This window comes from Tauraco erythrolophus, chromosome 8 (assembly GCF_009769465.1).
Source record: "Tauraco erythrolophus isolate bTauEry1 chromosome 8, bTauEry1.pri, whole genome shotgun sequence".
NCBI classification, from domain to species: Eukaryota; Metazoa; Chordata; class Aves; order Musophagiformes; family Musophagidae; genus Tauraco; species Tauraco erythrolophus.
Window position 1 is genome coordinate 27,177,077 of NC_141472.1, and position 19,079 is coordinate 27,196,155.

The 19,079-nt window shown below is 60.4% G+C and overlaps 2 protein-coding genes across 2 annotated transcripts; one reads left to right on the plus strand and one right to left on the minus strand.

Moving 5' to 3' along the window:
• Positions 1-41: 41 nt before the first annotated feature.
• ZNF142 (zinc finger protein 142) lies at positions 42-9,596 on the plus strand. The gene is made up of 8 exons (XM_086615425.1): positions 42-324; positions 874-1,512; positions 1,774-2,034; positions 2,512-3,324; positions 3,589-3,766; positions 4,447-7,681; positions 8,599-8,704; positions 9,097-9,596. Exons 1-8 carry the CDS (start codon positions 42-44, stop codon positions 9,594-9,596), a joined length of 6,015 nt encoding a protein of 2,004 aa, XP_086471551.1.
• Positions 9,597-10,379: 783 nt separating this feature from the next.
• Positions 10,380-18,850, minus strand: PLCD4 (phospholipase C delta 4). The gene is made up of 16 exons (XM_086615531.1): positions 18,786-18,850; positions 16,963-17,015; positions 16,457-16,615; positions 15,667-15,895; positions 15,296-15,425; positions 14,682-14,913; positions 14,103-14,304; positions 13,637-13,781; positions 13,025-13,177; positions 12,526-12,666; positions 12,119-12,275; positions 11,617-11,733; positions 11,151-11,329; positions 10,850-10,985; positions 10,611-10,760; positions 10,380-10,486 (listed from the first exon to the last, which is right to left on the minus strand). Exons 1-16 carry the CDS (start codon positions 18,836-18,838, stop codon positions 10,380-10,382), a joined length of 2,343 nt encoding a protein of 780 aa, XP_086471657.1. The 5' UTR covers positions 18,839-18,850.
• Positions 18,851-19,079: the final 229 nt, after the last annotated feature.

Consider the following 19,079-nt stretch of genomic DNA (forward strand, 5'->3'; position numbering starts at 1 on the left):
AGAGGCCCTCCTGCCTAGCACCAAGCCAGTGCCCGGTGGCAATGAGTGCGGAAGCAGCTGTGTCTGAGGCTGCTGGCGGGGAGATGGAGGCTCTGTGCTCAGAGCTGCTCCTGCCCACGCCGGGAGAGGCAGGAGCCGTGGGAAGCCCTGGTGCAGCCAGCACTGGCCTGGCTGGGACACCCCCGCTGACTGCCAGCCAGGATTTGCTGCTGGCAGAGGCATCGATACCTGGGGAAGGGGCTCACGCTGAAGGAAGCAATGTGGAAATATTCATCGAAGCTGTGGCTGACAATGTGATGCTGAGCAACACCGCCAGTGCCACGGGTACAGGGTGTGGGGAGAGCAGCGTGGGCCCCTTGGTGGTCAGTGAAGGGGGGGAGGTCCAGCTGCGGGCCCTGTCCTCTCCAGCCTGCACCCTGGGGACACCACAGTGCCCTGATGTCTCTGACCCTGTGTGTGTCATGAGTCTGGTGCCGCCATTCAGTGTCAACTTGGCATTAGATGGATGTGTGGATGGGGAGGGTTGGCTGTGGGAGCCTTGGGCTGGGTGAGGGGGTTGCTCTGGGCTGTCAGTAGGGACCGGGTGGAGACCTCCACCTCAGGCTGCCTCCCCTAACACACTTCTCACCTGGGTCCAGTGTGGGGGCGTCCTGCTGGAAACAGGACCAAGCTAGCCTCACATCTCTGCAGGCCTCAAAGGGCCGGTCATCGCGGTCACCCAGGTGATGATGTCCCCTCTTTTATGGGAGGTGTCCTGGGATACCCCAGGCAGCGGGAGGGCTGTGGATCTCCAAACTGTAATTCTGAACTGCCAGTCCCAAGCTCTGGGCCTGGCAAAAGCCCTTTCTAACGCTCGCCCCTCGCTCTCTGCAGGGGTACTGGTCAAAGTGGTGGAGCTGTATTTCTGCGAAAGGTGCGGCCAGAGCTTCCCAGAGGCCTCCCTGCTGTCCCAGCACCAGTGCCTGGTGCTGGCCCCTCCAGGGCACCTGGAGCTCCCTGGGGTGCTGTCGGCTTCTGCCAGCGAGGGCCAGAGTGAGTCGGGGGGCTCGGAGCCACCCAGAGCAGGCATGCAGGAGGGCTCCGCTCCTGAGCGCCTGCTGTGCCCCGTCTGCCAGGAGGCATTCGCGCAGCCCGGTGAACTCAAGGAGCACTTCAGGACCCACCGCACCGCGCCAGGAGCCCTGCTCTGCCCCGAAAAGGGCTGCCACTTCGCCACGGAGGACCGCAAGCAACTGCGCGTTCACCTGCGCCGCCTGCACGGGGCCTCCCCTGTGTCCTGTGCCTACCGTGCCTGCCCCCTGCTCTTCCCCAGCCGCCCGGCCATGGAGCAGCACCACCGCACGCACTTCCCCTTCCACTGCGGCTGCTGCAGCTTTGTCACAGCCAACGCCAAGCTCTTCTGGCAGCACAGGAAGGGCCATGCCGCGGAGCCCCCCGCCAAGACTCCTGCGACAGGCAGTCCCCCCGGCTTGGCCCCCCACGGCCTCCAGCAGCGCTGCGTCCTGCTGTCGGGTACGGTGGGGTGGGGGGGTTGAGGCCTGTGGGTGCTGCAGAGGGTGGCTGTGTCTGTGCACCCCAGTTACAACTGGGAGGAGTTAGAGGTGAGATGGGCTGGGGGGCCCTGCAGTCCGGCTGCTCTGTGCAGTTTTCCCTCCTCTCTGTGGCACAGTTTGTGTCCCCCATGTCGGCCAGGAGGTTTTTCTCATATGTGGGTGATTGGGGTGGCTCCCTCTCACCTGGAACTCAATGATCTCCTGTCTTTCCCCACTGAAGGAGCAGAAGAAGGGCAGGAGGATGCAGGCAATTGCCACTCTGGCTGGGAAGCCACCACAGCAGAAGCCAGACCGGCAAAGCCTCCAGGTGCTGAGAAGGGCTCCTTGGAGGGGCGGAAAGCATCAGCTGGAGAGGAGGACTTGGACAGTGGCAGGGACTCGCCGGAGGAGGATGGTGAGACCCCCTGCAAAGGCGAGGCCAAAGATGATCGGAAGGCAGCTCCTGAGAAAGCCAGAGTGCCACAGGCACAGCACTTCAAAGGTAGGATGCAGGACCCTACCAGGAGCTGCTCGGGCTTTGTATTGTGAACAAACAGCACAGCCTCGAGACTGGCGGGGAGAGACATGGGCTGGGCTGGTGGGGCCTGGGGTTCCTGTGCCATCCAGCAGCCCCACATCTGCAGGTGCCAGTGCACTATTCTCTCTGGCCAAGCAAATGTCTTCCTTCTTTTGCCCATCCACCACTGCTGCCAGGCTCAGGGAAAAGCCTGCCTGGCTTTGGGGGTGAGGGGCATGTGGGCACGCCTTGTTTAGGCTGCACTTTGCTAGTGTTGAGCTGGAAGGAGCCCACCTGAACCATGCTGGTGGCTTGGGGTGGGGAAAATCCCTCCAAGCAGCTGCTGTGTGACTGCATATGTGTGTCAGCCCTCACCCTAGTATGGCTGGAGCGAGGAGAGAACATCTGCCTTTGCTCTCCCCCTCTTCCCTTCTGACAGCTCCCCTTCCTCTGCTTTCACAGGGGATGTCGCGGAGGGCTCCGAGAACCTCTACAAAACCCACATGTGCCCCGAATGCAAGCGGTGCTTCAAGAAGCGGACACACCTGGTGGAACACCTCCACTTGCACTTCCCTGACCCCAGCCTGCAGTGCCCCAACTGCCACAAGTATTTCACCAGTAAAAGCAAGCTGAAAATCCACATGATGCGGGAGACGGGCGAGAAGGCCCACCGCTGCCCGCTCTGCCACTACAGCTCGGTGGAGAAGAACGCCCTCAACCGCCACATGGCCAGCATGCACGAGGACATCTCCAACTTCTACTCCGATGTTTACTCCTGCCCTGTCTGTGCAGAGAAGTTTCGGCTCAGCCAGGCCCTCAAAGAGCACTTGAAGACTCATAAAGCTGAGCCCAATAGGCTGAGCTGCTTCCAGGGGGGCTGCGATTACTGCGCAGAGGACCGGAAGGAGTTTGTCCGTCACCTCAAGGATGCTCATGGCATCAAGGCGGTGGAGTGCAAGTACCATGCCTGCTCACTGCTCTTCGGCACAGCTGAGGCCATGGAGGCTCACCGAAAAACCCATTACGCCTTCCACTGCCAGCAGTGTGACTTCATCTGCTCCAACAAACACGTTTTCCGCAAGCACAAGAAGCAGGGACACCCAGGTAGTGAGCAGCTCCAGTGCAGCTTCTGCCCCTACGCCACCTTCAACCCCGTGGAGTTTCACGACCATGTGGGCAAGATGCACGCCAATGAGAAGATCCACAAGTGCACTGAGTGCGCCTTTGCCACCGCGCATAAGAGGGTGCTCATCCGGCACATGCTGCTGCATACTGGTGGGTGTCTGCTGCGGGGGTCCTGGGAGCCAAGCTGAGATGGGGGTATCCTGTCCTGGCTCTAGGTGGGTGAGGAGGGCTGGGTCAGGGCTCCTGGATCCCATCACTGTCTCTGCCACCCTAGTGTCACTTGGCTGAAACTGTGGTGTGCCCCCATCTCTGTTGTTACTCACAGCTCCTGCTGAGCTGGTTTCCTTGTAGGAGAGGCATCCCGTGCCGCCTTATCTGACCGTCATGCTGAGGGCGTTCTTGTATTGCCTGTAGGAGAGAAACCTCACAAGTGCGAGCTCTGCGACTTCACGTGCCGGGATGTGAGCTACCTGTCCAAGCACATGCTGACCCACTCCGATGACAAGAACTTCATGTGCACCGAGTGTGGGTACATCACCAAGTGGAAGCACTACCTGAACGTCCACATGCGCAAGCACACTGGAGATCTCCGGTATGTCTCCCTGCCCTGCTGACCTGGCAGCAGAGTCAGGGCTCCCCATATCCTGCTCTGGGAGTCTCCTGCTCTGGGCTGCATTATGTGCCAGACTCTCTCATGGCTGGGAGGATGACTACAGCCTGCTCTGTCTGGTAGATAAGAAATGTGGTCTTTGAGCTTGCAGTTTGTTGTCAGCATGGTGCTGTGGAGACAAAGCGATGTGTGGTGGTGTGTCCGTGCCACCAAGGAGATGTATTGCAGCATCAGTGCAGCGCTGAGCTTAGGTTCATGGGCTCTGCTGATGTTTGTGGGCCAAGGCCAGCTTGAGCGCTGCAGGACTCTGCCAAAGCGTGTTTCTACTTCTGTATTACCACCTCCTTTGGGTCTAGTGTGCCTCCAGCGATGCTGGAGGTGCTGCTGGTGTGGCACGTGTGCATGAGGGTGACACAGTCACTGTGTGGGATATCTAGGGAATCTCTCCCATCCCCAGGGTGGGAGTGTAAAGCACCAGCAGTGCAAAGGGCTGCAGCAGGGAGGAATTGCTTGTGGTAAGAGCTGCCCAGACAGCAAAGGTCAGATCTGGCAAACCAAATAGTACCCTTTCCCTCTGTGTCTGGGATGGGGAACCAGAGCATGACAGGGCTCAGCCAGCCCCGGTTCCTCGCACTGCTTGACCGATCCTGCTTTCTCCACAGGTACCAGTGCAACCAGTGCTCGTACCGGTGCCACCGTGCTGACCAGCTGAGCAGTCACAAGCTGCGTCACCAGGGCAAAAGTCTGATCTGTGAGGTGTGCGGCTTTGCCTGCAAGCGCAAGTACGAGCTGCAGAAGCACATGCAGGCGAACCACTCGCAGAACTACCAGGTGCCCATCTTCCAGTGCCAGTACTGCACCTACCAGACCAAGTACAAGCAGGCGCTGCTGAACCATGAGAACTGCAAGCACACCAAGCAGAAGGAGTTCCGCTGTGCCCTCTGCTCCTACTGCACCTTCAGCAACACCAGCCTCTTCTTCCACAAGCGCAAGATTCACGGCTATGTCCCTGGTGACAAGGACTGGCTGGAAAACTACGCCAGCAAGGAGCTGGAGATCAGCTCCTCTGAGGCACTCTTTGGCTACGAGCTCAGCGCAGCCCTGCGTGTGGATGCCAGCTCCCCCCTTGCTGGCAAGGAGCAGTGGGCAAAGGCGAAGCCATCCCAGCTGGATTCCCAAGGGGAAGGGGGCTACCAGCAAGCGTTTGTGGTGCCCCTCCTTGAGCAGGAAGCTGCTCCGCCGCGGAGTGGCAGCGAGGCAGATGGAGGTGTGAGTGAGGAGGAGCAGAGCTGTCCCACCACTGGCGATGCCCTGGGAAATGACCACATGCAAGGAGACACTGCAGCAGGCTCGACTGAACTCGCTGCTTCTGGGGACGTGACGGAGAGCTGCACGTTGCACTTGGAGGCATTGAACGTCTCATCTGACCCCCTCCTGGAGCATTTGACTGGAGAATCCTGCACAGCACAGCCAGAGAGCATGGAAATGCTGTCCTGCAAGGAGCCTCCCACATCCTACAAGATGCTGGGCTCCCAAGATGACCTTAGCTTGGAGGACAATGATAATACGCTTGAAGACATGCCAGACTTTGAGGAAGAGGAGGCAGATGTACAGGAGGACGAGGCAGTGAGGCTGGAGGACAACGTAGCGGCAAGAGACAGCCAGGGAGAAGACACCCTAAGGGATGCCATGGGTGACCTTGAGAGGTCATGCGCAGACCACCACAAGCTGGTGGCGGACACAGAGATGAGAGAGACCAGCCAAGTGGAGCTGCCCGAGGCCTGGCTCAGTGCGCTGAAGACGGCTGAGCAGAGGCACCCACCTATCCCAAAGGACGCGGCTGCCTCCAGTGACGATGCCAGAGGTGGCTCGGAGTCAGTGCTGAAGGCATTGCGGAAGCAGGACAAGGAGCAGGCGGAGACACTGGTGCTGGAGGGCAGGGTGCAGATGCTGGTGGTGCAGTCAGAGAGCCAGATCTTTAAGTGTGAGAAGTGCTCATACATCACGCGGAAGGAGAAGTCTATGTCTCTGCACTCCAAAGCCAGCTGCCAGAGCCGCCGGGCCCCGCTCGTGTGCCACGAGTGCGGCGCCAGCTTTAAGCAGCAAAGGGGGCTCAACACTCATCTCCTCAAGAAGTGCCCGGTCCTCCTGAAGAAGAACAAGATCGTTAAACCAGCTGGTCAGGAGCCGCCTGGGTTGTCCCAGCCTGCTGACCAGCCCAGTGACAACGGTATGGAAACGGCAGAGAGCAACAGGGGAGGCTCAGAGGAGTCCGGGCATGCCAAGAGGCCCTGCGAAGCTGGACTGAAGCCTGATACAATGAAGGCAGTAGGCAGTTCCTTGGCTGGCGAACAGACCTCGGGCTGTCCTGCCCCTGAAGAATCCCTGCTGGGTGACAGCACAGAGGTGATGGAAGAGCCTCCCCAGCAAGTGGATGGGGCTGAGCCAGGTGGAGCTGCTTGTCCCCTCGAGCCTGGGAAACCCTCGGAGAAATACCGTCTGGAGGCAGGGAAGCTGCACTGCAACGCCTGCTCCTTCGTGTGCTCCCGGGTCTCCACCATCACCTCCCACGTGGAGGATGGGTGCCGGAGCCTGGAGCAGTTCTGGTGCTCCCTGTGCCCTGAGGCCTTCCGCTCCCAGCGGGCCCTCAAGAGCCACTGCGCCGGCAAGCATGTTGTGCATCCTGAGGAGGACGGACCCCAAAGCACTGAGTTCTCTGAGGGGCACCTGGCCAGCATTGAGACAGACCAGCCCAGTGAGCCTCCGCTAGATGCGGCTCCCCCGAAAGCTGCCCTGCCCAAGAGGAGGCGTTTCTCCTGCCCCACCTGCCCCTTCACCTGCCACCAGGAACGGGCAATGAAGACGCACAAGAAGAGGGGCTGTGTGGCGCTGGGCGAGTTCCGCTGCGCCTCCTGCCCCTTCACCTCCAAGGCAGCCAAAGCCTTGCGGCTGCACCGCAGGCTGCACCGCAAGCACTACAGCAAGCGGCCGCAGCTGCAGTGCCACCAGTGCGAGTTCACCTGCAAGCAGGCACGCTGCCTGCGGCAGCACGTCCGCATCAAGCACGAGGGAGTGAAGCCACACAAGTGCCGCTACTGCGAGTTCAGCACCACGCGGCGCTACCGCCTGGAGGCCCACCAGTCCCTGCACACCGGCGTGGGGCGCATCGCCTGCGGCATCTGCGGCCAGACCTTCGGCACCAACTCCAAGCTGCGCATCCACCGCCTGCGGGTGCACGAGAAGACACCCACCCACTTCTGCCCGCTCTGCGACTACAGCAGCTACCTGCAGAACGACATCACCCGCCACGTCAACAGCTGCCACCGCGGCGAGCTCAACTTCGGCTGCTCCCGCTGCGAGGCTCGCTTCAGCTCCGAGACGGCCCTCAAGCAGCATGTCCTGCGGCGGCATGAGGAGAAGGTGTCCTACGGCTGCCCACACTGCGGCTTCGTGTGCCACAGCGAGGCCACGCTCAAGTGCCACCTGCAGAAGCAGCACCCACACCTGGAGTGCAGCACCTGCAAGGAGACCTTCGCCACCCGGGAGGCTCTGGAGGAGCACAAGACGCAGCATTTCAGCCACCGCTGTGAGCTGTGCAGCTTTGCAGCCAAGGAGCGGCAGCAGCTGGTGCGGCATTACGTGGATAGCCACGAGCCGGCCGCCCCCCAGGACAAACCCCTGCGGTGCCCCTTCTGCGACTTCACCTGCCGCCACCAGCTTGTCTTCGACCAGCACATGAAGGGCCACGGGGGCACCCGCGTGTACAAGTGCTCGGACTGCGAGTATACCACCAAGAACAGGCAGAAGATCACGTGGCACATCCGCATCCACACCGGCGAGAAGCCCTACAAGTGCCACCTCTGTAAATACGCCTGTGCCGACCCTTCGCGTCTCCAGGTGAGAGCCCTGCTTGGGGATGGGGGATATACTCTACATCTGTGTGGGTTGGGGGGATTCCAGACACGGGGATTCGAGGAAGAAGAAGAAACTCCCAAAGGGAGGTTTTGTTCTCTGTCCTCTTCTGTGGCTTGTACAGGAATAGGAGGCAAGCAGATAAAACTCACATTGGGTAGAATATGTTTCTTCCCTGCTCCCTGCTGTTACAGATTAAGGGGCAGGAGGCATTTGTAGCAAAGCAAGAAGGTGGGCAGCTGTGTGACTTCACTCATCTTCCTGCTGGCTTCTCTTAACGTCCTCTGGGTGCAGCCTTACACCACTCAAAGCCAAGTTTGGCTGCGTGCTGGCTTGCAGCGTGCTCTGTGGCACCAGTTGGACTTGTTGCAGGGAAAGCTCAGCTTCCCTCCAAGCAGAGCCAGACCCTGCCCTCCTTTCTGTAGGTGATCAGCATCCTCATGCGTGGTAAAGGGCCCTTCCTGGAAGAGGAGGGCCAGGCATGGGGTAATGGAGGGAAAAATGATCTGGTTTTGCTAAAAGAAGTATTGACTTTTTTAATGGCCAGACTGAGCTGGAGCCCTCTGGGGCCACTTGAGCAAGGCTGCACGATGTGCTCAGCTCAGGGCTGGCTCCTTTGGGCTGGGTTTTAACTTGCCATAAATACCAAACTGGGGAGAGAACCCTTTGTCCCTCTGCAGGCTGGGACAGAGCAAGCTCGGCAGTACGGGGATCTCATCCTGACCCCACTGTGGGTCCCCCCTGCCCATAGTCTTCCAGGCAAGCAGCCAGCCCTCCTTGCCCCATGCAGTTTGAGATGTCAGAGCTGTCTTTGAGCCCCTCGCTGGCACCCTGGCACCCTGCACGTTCCAGGGCAGGTGGCATGGCTTCATCCTGACCATGCCCTCTTGCCCTATGCCCAGTACCACATGCGGATCCACAAGGAGGAGCGGAAATACCTCTGCCCTGACTGCGGCTACAAGTGCAAGTGGGTGAATCAGCTCAAGTACCACATGACAAAGCACACAGGTGAGTGCTGCCTGCTGGGGACAGCCTGTGGGGCACTGGGGAAGGCTTTGGGGCTGTGGGGACCCCAGCTCTGTGCTTCTTTTGCTACCAGGGGCCCAGCTGGAGGTGGGGGAGGACCCCAGCAGTTGGGGGCAGCACGTTCTCATGTGCTGGTGGGTTGGGGACAGTGCCCCAGGGCAGAAGGGAAGGTGGGGCGGTACAGACCCCAGGGCCCAAGGCGTGGTGCCTTGAAAATCTGGGGTTTTGAGGTGCCTGCTGGCAGGCTGTGTCTTCCGAGTGCAAAGGATGCTGTGCAGGGGTGTCCCTGGGGACTGATGCCATTATGGGGACAGCGAGACCCGCAGGAGGGAGGGCACCATACCCCCGTCTCAGCCCCTTCTCCATCGCTGCAGGTCTGAAGCCGTACCGCTGCGATGAGTGCGAGTACCGCACCAACCGGGCGGATGCCCTGCGGGTGCACAAGGAGACGCGGCACCGGGAGGCACGCTCCTTCATCTGCGAGCAGTGCGGCAAGGCCTTCAAGACCCGCTTCCTCCTCAAGACCCACCTGAAGAAGCACAGCGAGGAGAAGCCCTACGTCTGCAACACCTGCGGGCGGGCTTTCCGCTGGGCAGCCGGCCTGCGCCACCATTACCTGACCCACACCAATGAGCACCCCTTCTTCTGCCGCTACTGCTCCTACAAGGCCAAGCAGAAGTTCCAGGTCATCAAACACATCCAGCGGCATCACCCCGAGCGTGGGGCCGGCGACCTCAGCCAGGGGGTGGGCAAGGACCCTAGCACGCCCACTGTCCACCTCCACACTGTGCAGAGGGAGAGCCGGGCTGAAGGGCCCCCCAGGATGGAGCAGGAAGCAGGGTGCCCCGCAGAGAAGGATGCCATGTCACAGTGAGGCTGAATCCTGACTGCTTTAAGGCCCTGGTGGCACAGGGCTGCTGCAGAGACGTATGTTTGTGTATAGGCATATATGTATATGGGTTGTAACATAGGCAGCTGTATAAAAGGAATCTCTCAGCTCCTTTTAATACTGTTTCTTTGGGCTGTTTGGAGCCCTGTGTGAACAGTGGACCAGGTCCCCATGGGGAAAGAGCGCAAGCACGAGCCCAGCTCCCCGTCTCTCCAGCATCACTGCACCCAGACCCGAGCCTGCCTGTCACCAAACAATTTATTAGGTTGCTTACAGAGGAAGGAGGTGGCAAGGGTTAGTAATGGGCACCAGCCAAGAGCTGTGCTGGGGCTCTGCAGGGTCATGGGGCTGTACCAACTGACCCCTCTCCCAGCTCTGTCCAGCCCCGGGGTTTGCTCAGCTCCAGTGTTGCTCCGCTGGCTCGGGGGACTAGCTGCTGTGGCAGAGCCAGGGCATTGTGCACCATCTCTCCTCCTCGTGGCCAAGGCATGCCTGTGGGCCAGGGCAGGATGCACGTAGCAGGGCCAGGAGGCTGCACCAGCACAGACCCCGTGCTCATGCGTGAGAGGCAGCATCCCGAACCTGGGAAGAGGAAGTCAGTGCCTTTTCCCAGCCCTTGGAGGCCATTGCAAAGGGGGTCACAGCAGTGACAACAACACAGGGATGACACAAACGGCTCAACAAGAGGGTGATGTGGTTGGCTCTGTGGCCCTGGCTGCTCGGGGCCGGCTCTATGGCTTCCGTCTGGGTCCTGCTCCCACCACGGGCTCAGTCCTGCTGAGGGCTGGGCGGCTCGGTGATGTGGATGTGGACAAAGAGCGAAGAGGGTGGGATGCTGGTGCCATCCTTGGAGAGGAGATGGATGTGGCGGTAACCTGCAGGTGAGACAGCAAGGCTCTGGCTGATGGCTCCTCCCACCGCGCCCTCTGGCACCCAGCTAAGCCCAGACATCCCTGCGGGGCTGCCTTCGGCCCCCACCGCTGGGCAGCAGCCACTCACCGGGTTTGATGTTGGCAAAGGCTAGGGTGAACTGGCCCACAAAGTCGTTCCTGGAGGTCTTGTCGTAATCCTCCACCACGAAGCGGACAAGGGCCAGCTCGGGCACGTGGAGCTGGAACTGGAGTGTCTCATCCCAGTGGGGGTTAAACCCTGGGAAGGGAGAGTGGGTGCTGGGAGGGTGAGGGAGGGATGGGGCTGCCTGAGCGCAGCGGGGTCCCTGATACTGCAGTGGGGCTCACCATTGTTCTCGATGTACTTGGTTTCCTGGTGTGCCTGGTCCACGGGGACCCCGTGGATCTCCACGCGCACCAGCGGGTCAATGACAGCTCCGACCTTGCTGTTGGCCACTTTGGGCAGCTGCTGCCCACTGATCACCTGCGGGAAGGGGCAGGGACCCTGTGAGCTGAGGAACAGCCTAAACAATCTGCTGGGAGGCTGCTTGGCTCCAGCACGCTGCCCAACGGTGTCTCCACTGGGCTGGCACTGACAGAGCCCGAGGATGCTGTCATGGCTCCCTGGGGTCTGTCCTTGGCCCCGTACCTGGATCGTCAGGGTGACAGGACCAGGGCCCTCCCAGCTGCTGGGGTCACTGGGGTTGAAGAGGGTCTCCTCGTCCCTCATGAAGGGCGGTTTGAGCACGTAGCCACAGCAGCCGTTCTGACTGAAGAGCCCATCGCACAGGTCCATCTCCATGCCAGCGGTCTGGAAGTTCAGGGCCACTGGGAGAAGGCAGCAGGAAAAGGGTTCAGGGTAGCCTGGAGACACCATGCCCTTCTCGGAGCTGAGAACCAGCCAGTCCCCATGGCCAGACAGATGCAGGGTTACACAGGGACAAGGCACTGATATCTGGGTACCCGCAAGCTCCCCAAAGCAGGGCAAGAGCCTACAGCCAGACCTGGCACCAGATGGGGTTGTAGCTGGCACCAACACGGATGTTGATGGTGCTACTTCGAATGGGACCCAGGGTGTCTCCCCAGCCTGCAGCCCTGATGCCCCCTGGCCATACCGATCTGACACCCCACGTTCCACATCTCCTGGGGGTTGTAGTTGGAGGAGTCGGTTCGCATCCCGCTGGGGTAGATGCGTGTGAGCTGCCAGGCGTTGTGGCGGACAAACTCATTCCCTAGGGATGGAGTGTGAGGGTCACTCATGGAGTCACTCCCTGGCCCACACAGCCACCCACAACATGCGCTGTTCATCCATCCATCCATCCATCCATCCATCCATCCATCCATCCATCCATCCATCCATCCATCCTCCCATTTACCCACCCACCGACTAATTCTCGTCCCTCTCCCCTCCCAGGAACCCAGACGCGCTGCCTCACTTTCTAAGCCAATAACCTCCACTCACCCACCAGAGCCAAAACCTGGGGTACAGCCCCACTGGACCCCCCTGGACAAGGAGGGAACCCCAGTGTCTGGAGGCTCTAGGCCTACACCTGAGGAAGCCGCCCACCCATTCCACTCCGGTCCACTCCCCTGGCACCACTACCCCCTGTGCCTTACCCGCATCCCGGATGAGCTTCCTGGCCTTGGCTTCGGCAAGGGAAGAGATCTCGGAGGACCGGGAATGGCTGCGGGCCTCCTGGAAGCCTTGGAAGGCCACGCTCTTGCAGTAGATGACGCAGTCAGACAACGCCTGTGCCAGACTTTCCTTGTCCTTCTGCAAGGCAGGGCCATGTTGGGTCCATCCTGATGGGAACATTGTCCCCCAGTGCTCACCCAGGATGGGGCTTTAGAGTCCAGGGCAGCCAAGAGCCAGGGAGGTGCTGGTGGTGGCACCGTCCCCACTACAGGCAGCCTTCCTGCCAGAAATGGAGCAGGCAGGGGACCGCCAACACAGTGCCACCACGGTCCATAGCTTTGTCCAGAGGGTCAGTGCTCCTGGCTGGTCCCCAGCCTGGGCCACCCACCTTCACCCTCCGCCTCTCCTCCTCTGCCTCTGCCCCATTATCATCGTCAGACACATCAGGCGCCTCATCCTCTGGCCCATCCAGCATGTCCTCCAGCCGCCCAATCTTCTTCCCCTTCAGCAGGATCTTGTGCTTCAGCTCCTACGGGATTGGGGATGGAGAGGTAGTACCCATCTCGGGGTACCCATCTCCTCCATGGGACTTGCTGTCCCCCAGGACCCTACACTGCTGGGGGCCAGTACCACCAGCACCCAGGAAGGGACAGAGTAGGAGGGCTCTGCTCTGCTGTCTGCCTCTCCAGGGCATGGGGAGACAACCTTGGGAACAGCTTTGGGACCCCTGTGAATGAGAGGACACAGTGTCCCCAGGGACTCCAAGTGCTCCAGCAGAGCAGGACAGTGCTGAGATAGGATGCTTTTCCTCTGGACAGCAAAGCCACCTCCTCACCCCACTCCCAGGCAGGACAGCGATGCCCAGTGCAGCTGTGCTCTGTCCCTACCTCTGGGGACGGGAGCTGGGTGGGGATGCGCCCATCAGTGGTGGTGGTAAGGAGCTGTTCCCCCAGGATGGTCTTGAGCTGCTGGGCCAGGACCTCCTGCTGCTCCATGCTGCAATGGTTCTCCAGGGACAGGATTACTGGGTAGTCTGAGGTCTGGGGAACAACATGCACAGCTGGAGATCAGCCTCAGCGGGGTTAGGGAGCTCTCACAAGGGCTTTGCCCAGGCGTGATCAGTGTCAGGATGGAGGCCATTGTGTGTCCTTGTATCCCCCTGAGACCTTCGTGCACCTCCAATCCCCCAGCATCCCCCATATCCCATCTCACCCCCGCATCCCTCAGGCCCCATCTCACCCCTGCGACCCCAGCAGACCATGGTCCCTGGCCCAGCAAGACACAGGGCCATGGGTCAGACCCCCCATTGCCCTTTCCCGGGAAGAGACACAGCCACCCTCCTCACCCGCAGCGAGACCAGACCTGCTGCAGCACCAGGCGTGTGACCCTCAGCGCTGCTCCCCCTCCAGAGACCCATCACGGCCCCAAATCACAGCCTTGTGCCCCCCAGCTGCTGCGGGCCACCCATGACAGCCAGCACCCAGAGAATGATGCCCTACCTTGAAAGCGTACTTCCCCAGTGTGCTCACTACCTCCCGGAAAGGGATCTTGGAGGTGAAGGTGTGGCCGTGGTACACCACGGGCTCCCCGTTCGGCCCATCCCAGCAATCCACCTCCAGGCACCGGCAGCCCCGTTTCAGAGCCCTACGGGTGGGTGGTCACCCCTGGGACCCCGCGCCCAGACAGGACACCAGCCCCCTGCCCACCCCTCTGCCTGTGGGTGTCACCCTTGCAGGGACCAGGGGACAACCACCTATGGTGGAGATGCTGCCTCATGCAGGGCAGGAAGAGGTGGGCTCAGCATCCCCAAAGTGGACCTCCTTGCTGGACACCACATCACATGGCCACATGCTGAACCACGAAGGAGGCAAAGGAGCTTCTAGGTTTGCCCCATGGAGCTGCCTAGGACATGGCACTGGGGCAGGAGGGTGCCTGGGGGCAGCTGGGAGGGAGGAGCCCCTTTACCTGATGTAGCCCTCAATGCTGCTCTGGCCCCGGATCTGGTCCTCTATCAGGTAGGTGTTGTGGGAGGAGGAGATGAAGTAGTGGCAGAGCGGCTGGCTCATGTCCTGCCACAGCGCCCGGTGCCGAGGGTTGAAGATGGAGCCCTCCGGGGAGCAGAGGTACATGAGGAATCCATCAGCACTCAGCGCATGGCGAGCCCGGGCTGTAGGTGGAGGGGAAGGCCCAGTGACAGTCAGGGACTCGGAAGGGACAGGATCTGTCCTCAACAGGCCTGCTGGTGGCTCCCGGCATCCCCAACCTGGTGGATGCGACTGCTGCCAGAGTCTGGGGCACAGGTTGAGATGCCCTAGGGCACCAGATGTGGGAAGGTAGACAGCAGACCCCAAAGCCAGAGCTTGCACCCCACGGTTGGTCAACCTTCTACACCAAAATGGTCCAGAAATGGACCAAAAGAAGGGGAACTGCACACAGATCGCACCATGGTGAGCCTTCCCCCTGTGCCCATCCCCAGCTGTGGATCTCAGCCCTCTCCTTCCCTCCACTGTGCAGAGCACAGCCAATGTCCGGGCTGGCTCTCACCTGTCTCCGATGGCTCATACTTGTCGATGAGCTCCATGGCCAGCTCCTCTGTGCCCTCATCCTCCAGCTGCTCCTGCCGCAGGAAATCCACCAGCTCCAGCAGCGTCAGCTTCTTCCCGTCCTCAGAGAAGTTCTGGAAGAGGCTCAGCACCTCCTCGCGCTGCGTGAGGGCCTTGTAGAAGAGCACGAACTCCTCCCCTTCCAGCGTTCCCGACTCCGACTTGTCAGCAGCCTGCAAGGGAGCTCACTCAGCGCCCAGCCAGGTCAAAACAGGGTGTCCTGGCCACTCCATGGGGCTGTGGGGGGATTCACCCAACGGAGGGCACAGAAACTCCACACCAGCAGCAGTGGTAGGCATTGATCAATACATGGATGAATAGATGGGTGGATGGATGGATGGATTGGCAGATGGAGGGCTGGTTGGGTGGACAGATAGATGGATAGGTCCATGGATGGAGAGATGGACAAACAGGTGGAGGGAGGGAGGAAGGGATGGATGGATGGATGGATGGACGGACGGACAGAAGAAAGTGGCTGCATCCTTCTGCAGGGAGGTGGTGTGCAGCTTGTTCCAGCCCCTCCAGCCCTTTCAGGCTCTCAGGTGTGATGCTTACCTGGAAGAGCCGCAGGGCATGATCCTCATTCATGTCCACGTTCATCATCTTGAGGAGACGCTGCACCTCCTTGAAGTTCATGCGCCCATCCTTATTCTTGTCAGCTTTCTGGAACCAGTCACGAATCCATGTGCAAGAAACCAGGGCAGATGTTAAGGGAAAGGACATTGGCTAAGAGAGATGGAGCTGGGGAGCATCAGAGGGCCTCTTTTAATTTTTCTGTGGGATCTCCCTGCCCTAATGCATATGGTGAGACCCAGAAGAGCTAAGCACACATGGGGCAAGGCTGGAGATGTAGGGCCTGGGAGATGGCAGGAGATGGGGGAAAGGACTGGGTGTGGAGGGCAGAGTGGTGCCTGCAGGAAGGATATTGGTCTATCTTCTCTCTCTGGTCCATGCTGGTGGCCACCTCAATGAGCTGGTGTAGGCCCTGGACCCAGCACTGCGCCTCCTCTGCCGAACCAGCAATGAGGTCCAGGTTGCCCCGGCGGCCGTAGAAGACAATGGTGAAGCAGCGCTCAGGGGGGAACTCCTCTGCCAGGCTCTGCAGCACCTCCGACTGGTGCCCTTCTCGAACCGTCTCCACATCGCTGATGGAGACTAGGGCAGAGGGAGGGGAGGCCTGTCTGTGAGGGACAAGGACTGCAGGGCAGGGGGCATTGCCCACAGACATCTGTCCTTCCAGCTGTCCCTCCTTCCGCTCATCCATCCATGCATCCACCCATGGAGCTATCCATCTGCCCATCCACTCATCCATTCATCATCCATCCACCTACCCATGGAGCTACTTATCCATCCGTCCATCCATCCATCCATCCATCCATCCATCCATCCATCCATCCATCCATCCACTCACTGAGCTACTAATCCATCTGCACATCTGTTTGTCTGCCTACTTCTCCGCTGGCATGCCAGAACCTTCCACTTGTATCAGCTGCAATTTCTGCTCAGCCCTTGTGACCCATGGGTCTTGCTGGGGGCAGGATGCTTCATGAAGAGGTGTGGGTGAGAAGAGCCCGCACATGCACACAGAGCCTCTCTTGAATGCCCCAGCACCTTTTGCAAGCATGGCTCTAAGAAGAAGCTCCCTGCAGTCACGTCCCTACTCACTCTGAACTCTACTGACGGCCCCATGGCCAACATGCAGCAGCCAGTACTCACAGGCAGACTCAATTTTGCCCGTCTTCTTGGACTGGTACCAGATGGTCATGCAGTCATCCTGCAGCTTGAAGTAACGCTGCTTCTTCCAGCTCTTGGACTTGACTTTGCGCATCAGCGTCCCTTGCTGCATCTGCTCCAGCGCGTCTGTGAGCTGGATGCCTGGGGGCAGCAAAGGTCTGCATCACTGAGGGTGGGGGTATCTGGGCACTGCGGCCTGATACCTCGCTCCCTCCTACCCCTGGGACCCCACGTGGTCTCTCAATTTGGGACGGAGGAAGGACGGACCCCAAACAAACTCCCTTCACCACAAGAGGGGCAGACGGTAATTCCCCATCAGCTCTTCCCACCCGCCCTCGGTGCTTGCAAGCCCAATGCCAATGGCTGCAGTGGGGTAGGGATGCTCCCGAGTGCAGCAAGGCAAGCTGAACCCATGGGCCAGATTTGTCCCAGCGTAAATCCGGATACCAGTGCCCTGGCCCACACCTCCCCTCCGCTGGAGCACTCACGGGCATTACACAGCAGCGATGCCATGGCTCTGCCTTCTCCGCGCTGGCAGCCGCTGGGGAAAGAAGAGAGAGGGCAGCTGTAGGAAGCAGGGCTGGACTCACCCTGTGCCCAGGTCCTGCCAGGTGGGCTCCAGCCGTGCCCATGCGTGTGCAAGGTGCGTGTGTCCCTACCCATGTGTGAGCGCACCTGCGCCTCTCTTCTGCTGGGTCATTGCTTTCCTTAAGTGTCAAGTTCACCCCACCATGCTCATTAAATATTAATTTGTGTTACCGGGAAGCCGGAGCTTGAAAGGTGCCGGAGGAAAACAGAAAAACTTGCAAGTGTGGCCGCCCTGACAGCCCAGGGGAAACCGGAGCCCTTGTGCTCCCAGGTCACTGCTCCCAGTTCAGGAGTGGCCCCAGGAGCCAGGAAAAGCTGCCCTGGGTGTGTGCAGGAGAGCCAAGAACGAGCCCCCACCGCCTGAGAAACAGCCCCCAAACAGCAAATTTAGAAGAAAGAGAGAGTCTTACTTGCTGAGAGCAAGGAAGGGAGTGCAGAGCAGGACCCTCAGCTCCCCCAGCCCCTTCTCCACAGGGAATGTCAGCACCCCCAGGGCTGCACAAGCAGCCGTATGGGGAGCGCGCTGCGACCAGTGGGACTATAAATACAACTGGAGTGACAATAAGGCTTTGATTAGGCTGTTAAGGCTTTAATTAGACTGACAAATTGCTGGATGTGCCTGTCACCCGGCTGTTGGAGCTGGGCCCTTGACAGCAGATGCCACAGTCAGTGGGCTGGGATTTGGGTGCAGGAGGGGACCTGGGGGTCCCTGGGGGTGAAGGGCTCTGTGTCGGGGTGCAGGGGTGGCAGCTGTGCCCCGGCCCCTGACTCAGCACGGGCAGCAGCAGCTCGGGACTGAGAATAGCCGGTGCTGTCAGTGCGCAGGCAGCTGCCAAGCCCGGCTGCCAGACCCTCACAGGCTCAGGGCCCCGACGGTGGCCGCCCCCTGCTCGGCGCAGGGACAGGCAGGGCAGATCCCCAGCACGGCGCTGGCTGGGGCTGTGGCCTTGCTCCTAGGGGACACGCCAGGCGTGGGGCTGGCAGTGGCTGTTTGGCTGTCCCCGCTTTTGGGGACCTCACGTGTCACTGGAGACATGGAGAGGCTGGGGTGCCATCCCAGCTGCCTCTGCCATGCATTCCCAGCACCAGCCTTTCTTTCAGGGCTCAGACCGCAAGGACTCACTGCAGTGCCTGCACCCTCCTGCATCCAACATGCCAGGGGGGCACCGACCCACCGGCCCAGGGCTCAGGGTGCCCACACCCACAAATGGAAGGGTGGCACCACCACTCCTCTTGGGCCCTGCAGAGTGGGTGCCCTGATGCCCGCTGGCTTGCACAGTCCCAGGAGTGCCCTGTACCCTCCCGTAACGTGCTCTCATCTCCCCCACACCCCATGATCTGCAGGGAACCAGAGCGGGGACAACCCCAGTCACCCATCTGCCTGCACCCTCCTGCCTCCCAGCAGCACCCAGCCCGGCGTGGCCAATTTGCAGGGTGACAGCTCCAGGTGCCCACCTGCCCCATGCACCCTGCACCACAGGGGGATGGGGACAATGTTTTTGGGAAGCCAGTGTGGAGGGAGAGGCACCGAGGCTGGAGGAGTGGAGATACACTTGCCTGGGACAGGGATGGGCTTGATGCTACCATCAAGTCTGTCCTCCCTGGACCCTGCCACACGCATGTGCAAGAAGGCAGCATGCAAGGCAGCTGTTTGCAGCCCCCAGGCCCGTAACTGCACTGAGATTTTGGAGCTGAAATGATGTCCCCCAGTGCCAGCCCTTACAGGCTCCTGGCACGGCCCAAGTGTGCCCAGTCCTGCCCCAGCTGTGGAGCCATGCCTTCGCCACGCACGCAGCAACAAGATGATCCCTTCCAGCACAGGGCAGATCCCGTGAGCGTGAACACAAGGACACGGCTGTGTGGCACGCCCCAGTACATAAGCTGTGCCCCGAGCCTGGCGCAGCTGGCCCCACGCAGCCCCCCTCGCCCCCCTCTGAGTTACACCATCAAGGGGAACATGGCAGGAGCTAGGGGTTGGAGAAACCCAAGCCAAGGGCTTTCTGCAGGGCAGCTCCCT